This window comes from Anas acuta, chromosome 1 (assembly GCF_963932015.1).
Source record: "Anas acuta chromosome 1, bAnaAcu1.1, whole genome shotgun sequence".
Classification (NCBI taxonomy): Eukaryota; Metazoa; Chordata; class Aves; order Anseriformes; family Anatidae; genus Anas; species Anas acuta.
In genome coordinates, this window is record NC_088979.1 from 22,078,814 (window position 1) to 22,088,334 (window position 9,521).

General features: G+C 40.7%; 1 protein-coding gene across 2 annotated transcripts; it reads left to right on the forward strand.

Annotated features, from left to right (window-relative positions):
• Positions 1-1,313: 1,313 nt before the first annotated feature.
• POMP (proteasome maturation protein) lies at positions 1,314-8,414 on the forward strand. Of its 2 annotated transcripts, none has more exons than XM_068672299.1 (6): positions 1,314-1,415; positions 2,487-2,584; positions 3,477-3,537; positions 4,271-4,372; positions 6,113-6,206; positions 7,899-8,414. In XM_068672299.1, exons 1-6 carry the CDS (start codon positions 1,413-1,415, stop codon positions 7,964-7,966), a joined length of 426 nt encoding a protein of 141 aa, XP_068528400.1. In that variant the 5' UTR covers positions 1,314-1,412; the 3' UTR covers positions 7,967-8,414. The 2 variants fall into 2 exon arrangements, with proteins under 2 accessions (XP_068528400.1, XP_068528389.1); XM_068672288.1 differs by lacking the exon at positions 1,314-1,415 and adding an exon at positions 1,507-1,599.
• The last annotated feature ends 1,107 nt before the right edge of the window (positions 8,415-9,521 follow it).

Below are 9,521 nucleotides of genomic sequence, written 5' to 3' on the forward strand. Positions count from 1 at the left end.
TTTGTGTTTATGTCTGGAAGTTTTCCCTAGCGTGAAAGCCTGTCTTTAAAGGAAAACCAGATCTTTCTTGCAATGTACGTTCTTTTATGTTATGCAGCCTCGACTGGATTGCAGTGATGTCAAAAATGTACATGGAGTGACCGTATCCTGTCTGTGTCCTGCAAGAATGACTTTGAAAGTTAAATGTTTCATCTCTAGTCATATCCTGATCAACAAACTCAGTCAATAAATAAATACATTTAGTGACAAACCTAGCTTTTCTGTACGCTGCAGTTAAACAGGAACTTGACTTGTTTTTCTGTATTCACGTCTGTTCTATAATAATGAATCCAGCACCACAATATCTGAGTACCCATTATAAGATCAGAGAAACCTTTGTGGTACCCATTTTCCTAAAATTGATTTAAAAAGCCCAAACCTCCATTCCCATTCTTTTGAAGTCTGTGCTTTAAGCCTCAGACCTTAACACAAAGGGCCAGAACTTTGATCGTGTTTTTTTTCTAAGTGGTGATCTGATTTTGCTCAAGAAAGAGGAAAGTAGAGTTTAAAGGGTACGCATATCCGAGAAACTATTATGCAAAGCTGCGTGCCATGAAAACATATATAATGTTCTCTTGTTGATATCATTCTTTTGTGTGTACACGATGTAATGTTTAATTGTCACGTATTAAACTTATAGTGCCATGTCAATTTGGGGTAAAACTGTGAAGGGCTTCAGTGAACTACAAGTCCCAGAAGAAATAGGTAAAATAGATAGGCCAGCTGCACATCTGGAGCCTTGCAGCAAAACTTGTGGCAACCTTTATGACTTCCAGGAAGCCTTTTAGACTTCGTTAAGTAGAAGTTAACATTAAGGGAGTTACCATATTATTGTGGCTATTAACGCCCACTAACACAGCAGCCTTTATTGAAGTTCTCAAAACCTTTTTGGTGCAGCGGTCAACTGAGGGCTGCCCGGGGTGGGCAGCACACCCTGACACCCCACGTTCATCGTGTGCTGCCCGTCAGGGGTCTCCCCTGAGGCCATATTTCCCCATGAGCATCACATCAAGCATCGCCGCCTTGGTGTGATCTCATGGCACCAGGGCTGGAGGGACCCAGGAATGGCCATAGAGGGGTGAAACAGGGAGCACTCGCCCCTTGCAGCACTTAATGGCCTGGCATGGCCACACATCTAGTGGCCATATATCTAACGGCCACCCCAATGCCTCCCCTATAATGGCGCCCCCATCATGGCGGCCCCTCCCCCGGCCGCCATCAGCAGCCCCGCCCCACCCCAAGCCCCGCCCCCAGCCCCGAGGCCCCGCCCCCAGCCCCGAGGCCCCGCCCCTCGCCCTCCCCGCGCGCGTGCCGGGGCGGGGCGGAAGTGGCGGGGGGGAGGAGGCGGAAGTGGCCGGGAGCGGGGAGCCAAGATGGTGAGCGCGGAGGGCGGGCGGGGCGGCGGCACCGGGAGCGGGGGGAAGGGGCGGGGGGTGGCTCCGCCGCCTCAGTTCCTTTCCCTGAGGGAATGGAGGGTGCCTCATGGCCTGCCCCGGCACTCGGGCTGCCTCGCTGGGGGGTGGTGGGGCTGTGCTGAGTCACGGCGGCGGCGCGGCCTTGGTGGGGCCTCGGGGATGGCTCCTGGGGGGGGCCCAGCCCTCCTGAGGGGCCTGGGGTTCTGGGGGGACCTCGCAGAGCAGAGGGGGACAATCCCCTCTTTCACCCTCCTGGCCATGCTGGTGCAGCACGGGGTGCGGGTGGGTTTCTGGGCTGTAATTGGATATTTTCGGTTTATGTCGAGCTTCTCGTCAACCAGCACCCCAAGTCCATATGTATTTATGCATATTATAACCCCTGTTTAGGGGTTTTCTAGTAACTATTAGGTTATTGGCTGTTTTTCGGTGCTCTTTTGCTGAGGCACATTGTGTGAACAATCTGAAAATCACCTCCGTAAAACCAAACAGGTTAGCTTTAATTTAGTGGTGTGGGTTGAGATGGCCTCACATTGTGTATCTGTGGAGGTGTGGTGTTCTCATTTTCTGCTACAAGTTACTCTTACATCTATGTTCATTCAATGAACTAACATGTTAGAATGCTTGAGCACACCATCCTCTTCATGTGAGCCTTAAACAATTTATCCATACTCAGATCTTACGTGATTGTGTCTGTACTGAAGTAAATAAATGCTCAGAGATGTCTGCTCCATCAGTTGAGCGTGACCTTCCATCTTCCTTTTCATCCTCACAGCCCATGGTGGGAACAAACATGGGGTAGTTGCAAAATTCTGTTTTAAGCAGAACCCCCAAATTTTTCATCATTACCTTTAGCTGTCATTAAACTCTCTGAAAGAACTTACTGGAGGTTTTTTGTAAAGCGACTGTGAAGTCTAAGGCTTGCGTATGAGTAGTTTGGGAAGCCTTATAGCAATTTGTTTCATTTACCTGGTCTTAAGAGCATACGCAAAAGGAGGCTGGTTCTATTAAAGTAATCCTCACTTTGTGTTCCAGGATTCCAGAGGAGCTGCTTCTCTGTTGAAGGACAGTATCCCAATTACTGATTTTTCAGCTTCTGGATCATTTGAAGGTCATGATCTTCTGCGCAGGGGGTACGCTTTGCTTTTTGTTGTTAAATTGTGCTATAGCTGATGTTGAACTTCAGATAAAAGAAGAAAGCACGTATTAAACATTGGCTTTTTAAAGAAGGTTCTTGGCAGGTGTTTTTCAGATGCCGTAGCCTAAAGGCCATGTGTTTAGTCAGATTGTCCTTCATGCTTAAAATTTGTCGAACATTACTTTAACATCTAGGTAGTATTAATGGATTTCCACCCGTTTGCTCCCTTTTAGAAAAGTGATGTCTGAATGTTAATCAATATGAAATATATCCTAGTAGTAATATACATGTATAAAAGTGTTCTGTAGCAGTGCATGAAGTTGTTAATTTCAGCACTGATACAAAAATTAATCTATCGAAATCAGTATATCTAAGTATGCCGAAAACACACCATATATTTCAGCTGCAAAAGCTTGGAGACTTCTAAAATCAGATATGTAGCTGGGACATAACTAAACCTATACGGTTGTCATTTATTAATGTACTGGGTCTGGCTGGAATGTTAACTTTCCCGGCAGCAGCCCATACAGTGCCGTACTCTGTACTTGTAGCTGGAACAGCAGTGTTACCACACCAGTGTGATATAATGGCTTTCCTTTTCTGAAGGGAGACAAGAACAACTGTTGCTCTATTTTGTTGAACTTAAAACCTGAGGAAAAAATAGGCCTGAAATTTAACATTTTTTTTGGTCTTCTGACAGTGCTGTAGATAGCTCTTATTTGCTTTTTCACCATCAAGCATTAATTCTTTTTAATAGTTCAAACGGTACCAGTCCCGTGTCTTGTGTCTCTGAGGATTGATACTTGTATCTGGGGTTAGTTTGGAATGCAACTTAACTTGGTATCCTGATTAAGTTTTTGAAGTTCAAATCTTCCTTGCATTTCTAGCTTTACAAGTGTGAGAAGTGAGTTGCTGCCCAGCCACCCCCTGGAGTTGTCGGAAAAAAACGTAAGTACAGTGTTACATGGAGTCTCCTTCACCCTTAACTACTTAGGGATTTTAAATTAGCAATGTGGTTGATGGGGCTGCTTGGTGCAGCAGCAAGTAAAGAGCAAAGCCTTGACTTTAACAAAATGAAGGTGGTTAGCAACACTAGCACTTTATTAATGGAAGTAACATTGTTGGCAACTTTAAGTTTTAACCTCCCACCTGTGACTTTTCAAGTTTGTAGGTGGGCTTCCAGGTTGTGGTTTACTTAGCAACCTTTTAAAGGTTGTGTTTGCTGCTTCTGTAGTTAGGTAGCTAGGCACTCCTTTTGCATCTGGAAAGCTGATCCTCCTGTTTTGTCTTTAGGTTTGCCATATACCTTCATTTCTAGGCTTTCAGACCGTGAACCCATAAATACTTTTCACTAAATTACTAGATTCTATGCTTGTAATATTGTAGCAAAGTAATGCTCAACTCCACCACTTGGTGGAGTTACATGTCCTGATACTTAAAAATAACAAAAATAAAATTGCCACTTTTGATTTATAATCAAATCTAGCAAAACTCAATTTTAGCTTTATAAAACAGATGTTAGTGCATCGCTGCCTTCCATGTGCATTTCAATTGTGTGTGATGGTATCCCTGATTTTTACATGTAAATGTTATAAGCAAGTTCATTTAAGAAGGATGTCACAAATCTGTTCTATAATTGTACTTGATAGTATTTATTTCTAAAAAATGTTGTTTGTGATAGTTCCAGTTAAATCAAGATAAAACAAACTTTGCCACGCTGAGAAATATTCAAGGACTCCATGCACCTCTAAAGCTGCAGATGGAACTCAGAGCAGTGAAACAGGTAGGCTTTTTTTATCTAACTGATATAACTTAAAAATATTGGAGGAGTTTTTATCTGGGAAGATGTCTTTGTGTCTTGAAATACAACCACTTTGTTTCCAAAAGAGATTTTAATGTAACTGCTTTTGTTTAAAAACAACTTTTGCAATAAATAATGTCCAGATCAGTCAATATGCTAAAAGCTTTCAGCTGCTGTTCTTTTTTTTTTGGTTGCGTGGTTAAGTGTTTAGCACTCTAGGTTTTCTGTGGATGAGCTTCCTGTAAGCCTTCAGAGAAAAGCAGGAGGAATTGAGTATTAATTCTCAAATTAGTACTCCCCTGTGTTGAACATGAGACCTTCATAGGAAGGGATCTCTGCATCTGTAGAGAAAGGAGACCTTAAGGGTCTGAAGCAGGTAGTGATATGAGAGTGGATATAGAGGTTATGTGAAAACTGAAGCAGAAAACTTGTCATTATTCTGCAGCTGTTCTTGTAAGATCAGGGAAGGTCTACAGAGAGATAAGTTCACAGTTTTTAACTTTTAATTGGGAAGCTGGGGCTGCCTCCTCTTCCTTCTTATTTCCTAGGTTGGAGGGTAAGTGGATGGTACCTGATTTTGTCCGTTAGGATACACAGAGATCTCAGTGATCCTAGTGAACTTTTTTGGGGCTTGTTGGAGGTAGTCAAGCTATTATGTGTTGTTTCTCTAAGTGACTGGAACTAATTTTATACTTCCTTCCTGCGGATCAGTTGCTGCTGAACCGCAGTGAGTGACATGAAACTTGGTAGAAACTTCTTGTCCTGAAGATGCAAAAAGCAAACAATGTAAGAAAACATCCCTTGATCTCAATGTTGCTCTCTTGTGAGGAAACATCTTTTTCTAATTGATGTTAGCACATGGTAGAAAGTGAGACAGGTGAGGACAAGGATCCTGAAAGTGTCTCCATGGGCATTTCTGGGGATGATGGGAGGCAATATGGTGGTTAGAAGACTGTTCATGGTTGGCTTTTGTGTATCATGTCAGATATCGAAGTTCCCTTTTGGTGTAATTCCACCTTTCAGCTAAAATTTAAGGGAATACATAGTATGTGTATTTGAACTTCTGACAATTGTACTATAGGGTATTATGGAAATCTTGATATTTTGTGTATAAAGAGATAGTTATATCTGAATACTTAGAATGTTGTATGTAACCACTTGATTTTGTTGTAATACTGTAAGTGAAGGGCACAGAAATTAGGCTTGAAAGTAACAGGGAGTGGACTTAAAGCTTAAAAACTGTAGGGGATCTGAGAAATTTTTAGTTTAATTGTAAGGAGGATTATGATTAGGTATGAAAATTGGTATAGCTCTTTCATTGTGTTTCTGACTTGTCAGACATGGGAAACATAGAATGTGGTTTCCAAACATTGCAAGGTCAGTCTCCAGAACTGACTCCAGGCTGTAGATGTGTTGCAGAGACTCTTGCCAGCTATGTGGGAACAGATCAAAGAAGGGGACAGAACCAACTTTTTTGACTACTAGTAGCTGCACTGCAGTGAAATCTACAAATCAAGTAAAATGCTGTTTTCAAAATAGTGATAAAAACACAAGATGGTGATGGTGGATAGGTTTTGATATTAATGTGTGCCAGTAGTTCTTATTTCATCATTGTGGTCAGACAAAGAGGTGACTGTCTCTTTTCTCAGTCACTTCAGGCAGAAATTGAAAAATCTCAATTTCAGTTTTGCAAAAACTTTAACTCTTGTTGTCTTTCTACAGGCCCAGCGTCTCCCCTTTCTTCACAGCTCAAACATGGCAGTGGATACTCTGAGGGGAAATGATGAATGCATTGGTTTTGAGGATATTCTTAATGGTAAATACTTTGCTTTAATGTTATAGAAACATTTAAAGGCAAAATTTGGGAACTGTGAAGTTCTTTGCCTCTAGGGTATAAGAACTTTTAAACATGCAAAATGCAAATAAAAATTGAATTCCCAGAGGTAAAGAAGCACCAGGGGGGGAAGGAGGAATAGATATAGTTCAGCTGCTACCTGTGTGGAAATTATTCTGAAATACTGAATAAATCTGTTTGCTTTTGGGCTGGCTTTATTAAGGAGTAGAAGACTGTATTGTAATGCGTAATTTACATTTTATGCCTGTTTCCCCAGAAATTTTTGAACTACTTATGCAAATTTTGGCAGGCAGAGGTTACGAAGATACAAAGCTTTTATAAGTTCTATTATTAGAAAGAAAGAAAGGCATAAGAAGAGATACTGAACTAATGGAACTCCCACCACTGCATGCTAATTCAACAGCTAACAGCTGTATGATGTGCTACTGACTGACAGTATGTGTGAAATAGAATAAGCCAGAGAAAATAGTTTAAAGGGAAAAAAAGTGACTTTGACTTCTGTCTATTCAGCACTTAAGGACGTAAGATGAAGCAGAGGGTGTTTTGAGGTGGTGGGATTGGAGAATGGAAAAAGACAGGAATATAGGAAACTGGGAATAATGAAGGAGCAAGTGGGAATCTAGAGACGGGGTAAATGTGGTGTTATTTTCTGGGATGGATTTACAGGGAGCAGGGGAAGGAATCTCAGGTGATTGTGGTTCAGGGGGTGGAGCGATGACCAAGCTCCTATAAATTGCTTGGTATTCGCCATAGCTTGTAACAAGCTGTTGCATGTTTTATAGAGTGCTATGGAGTGAGTGGTTAGTTAAAATTGTTTACAGTGAGGCTATATTTATCACAGGGAGCTATATTAGGTAATTTTGGTGTCTCTGGATGAGCATCAGAAAGGTGTTAAGATACCTTAGTTATGGGGGAATAAAAATAGTTAAGTACGCTTGCAAAGAAAGATACTTTTCTTTCAAGATTTGCTTGCAACCTTTTTTTTATTTTTGGCCTTGGCTTTCATATGGAAATGAAGTTCATACTGTCAGTAATTGGCATGTCTTGTGTCATCTGCATGTTGCCTGCTAACCTGTGAATATACTGGCTAATATGAACCATACTTCATAGAGAGGAGATCTCAAAGATACTTAAGGACATTGCCTTTTTTCACAAAAATACTTTTGACAGGAGAGAGAAACCACAAGTATGTCCCAACTAGCAGAAGGGCTGGAGTGTGAGCTCTTACTGTGCTAGACCTCAGATTAAGTTGCATGGAAAAAATGTATGGCACTTGAGGAAGAGCTTTGGCCAGAGTTGCTTTTTATTAGACACAAAACTCAGCCTGAAGGTTCAAGCTATAGGAGATTGTGCTTATGTAATAATGTTTGGTTTTACTTGAATTGTTCTCTCCCCTACCCCTTCACAAAACACTCGTACCCGTGTTCCACTGAAGGTGCGTTGGTTATCTGATTATTTGGACAGAGGCATATGAGTTAGACAGACCTGCACTACACAGCACTGTCAAGAATCAGTCAAATAATTTTTGCACTAACCATTACAATGGAGAAAAAAAAAATCCAAAATTGAATATGGTTATCTTTGTAGTTCCTGTTGGTCTTTGTGGCAAAGTAAAAGCCTAATGCTGTTCACTTTTTTTTTTTTTTTTTTCAGATCCTTCACAGAGTGAGGTTATGGGAGAGCCACACATGATGATGGAATACAAGCTTGGTTTATTGTAACAAAATCTACTCCTCAAACGTTTTGTGCATGTCTTTATACTGCAGATCTAAATATACGATTACTAAATTGACACTCAGTGTTAAGCAGTCATACAGGTATCACTTGCCTTCCTTGATGAAGAGGCACATTAAATGTTTAAAGTCTATAAATTGTTCTGTGCTTGTTGTCGATTATATAAATGTCCTGTAACTAAGTAGTTTAAATGATGTCTCTTCATACACTGCTCAGGACAATAGCTTAACTATGGAAATCCTATCTGTGTGTACAAGAAATCCAGAAATACCCATGCATTTTAAAACTGGTTATTGTAGGTAAATGCATTTAATGGATGTTCTTGCAGAAGAACTTTTTAAGGGGAAAAAAGGTGTTTTCCATTGAGTAACTCTTTGTTCATGAAAACTTCCATACACTTTTTTAAAGTATTGAATAAAGGTTTGCTATAAATACTGTTGTGTTCCAAAATATAATTACTTGTAAATCAAAAATCTCTTGTCTGCAACACAGTGTTGTTCGTTTTTCTTTCCACTACTTTAAAGGTCTTTAACTTCTGCTCTGCCGGTGGAATCCTGCTACATAACATCTTCTCCCTCCTGTTAAGGTGACAGTTGATGAGTGAGTCATTGAAGTGTTGTGCAGAATTGGGAGTATTGCTGTATGAAGGGAGTTAAAGGTCTGGATTGTTTTTAACCTGTTTCTGAGAGGATATTCAGGTTTCTGAAACTAGAAGTAAATTCCACTTGGAGTTTAAAAACCTGTTTTAAAATCTATTTGGGGATATAATCAAAAAGAGCACAGCTATATCGGGTATGTCAGTGTTCAGAAATAAAGAATGCTGCTTCACTGTGACAGTACCTAACAAAGCTGCTGCAGCGAGAATGTGAACATACAGGGGTACTAGATGAGAAAATGTTGAGGGTTTACCAAGATTAGGCCTTAGTAAAGGGGGAAGGAAGGACCTGTACTTAAACTTTTTAACAAGGAGTGGGCCATTGGAAGGTGTGTGTGTGCTTGTGTGGGTGTTGTTCTTAAGGTTGTAACAATTAATTCTGATGTCATATATGCACACACATGCATCATAAATCTGTAAGGCAGCTTATAGGATTCTACAGATTAGGATTTTCATCCTAAGACTTCATCTTTTCCAGGTTTTCCTATATTGTTTCAGATGTTATCTGACACTATGCACTGGTGAGCCTCTTCCATTTTTTTTAATGGGGAAAAAAAGTCTGGTTCAAAAGGACTAGTCTCTTGTCATCTACAGGGAGCCTGAAACAATGTGTTTATCCAGCAGATTTTGATTATTCTTAGGAAGAGTGGTAAGTGTACTTAGTATCCTGTTGTAGATCATTTTAGCAGAGATGTTGCTGTAAACCTCCTTTCACAATCCCAAAATCTCAAAACATCTCTTGTGCTTTTTGGTATGCTTAAAGCTGCCACAAGCTCCCTACCCATGTGCACCAAAGCTTCTAGCTTTTCCCCCCTGCAAATTTTGCAGTGCTTTTTTTGCGTATTTATTGCAAAACATTTCAAGTTAAAAACTGAGATGACACAAAG

What these genes read in the sequence shown, in the direction of transcription:
- POMP (XM_068672288.1), top strand. Translation starts at nt 1,522, where the DNA reads ATGGCCTGCCCCGGCACTCGGGCTGCCTCGCTGGGGGGTGGTGGGGCT. An exon ending in CATGATCTTCTGCGCAGGGG is followed by an intron (nt 2,585 to 3,476) that starts GTACGCTTTGCT and finishes TTGCATTTCTAG; the next exon opens with CTTTACAAGTGTGAGAAGTG. An exon ending in AACTCAGAGCAGTGAAACAG is followed by an intron (nt 4,373 to 6,112) that starts GTAGGCTTTTTT and finishes GTCTTTCTACAG; the next exon opens with GCCCAGCGTCTCCCCTTTCT.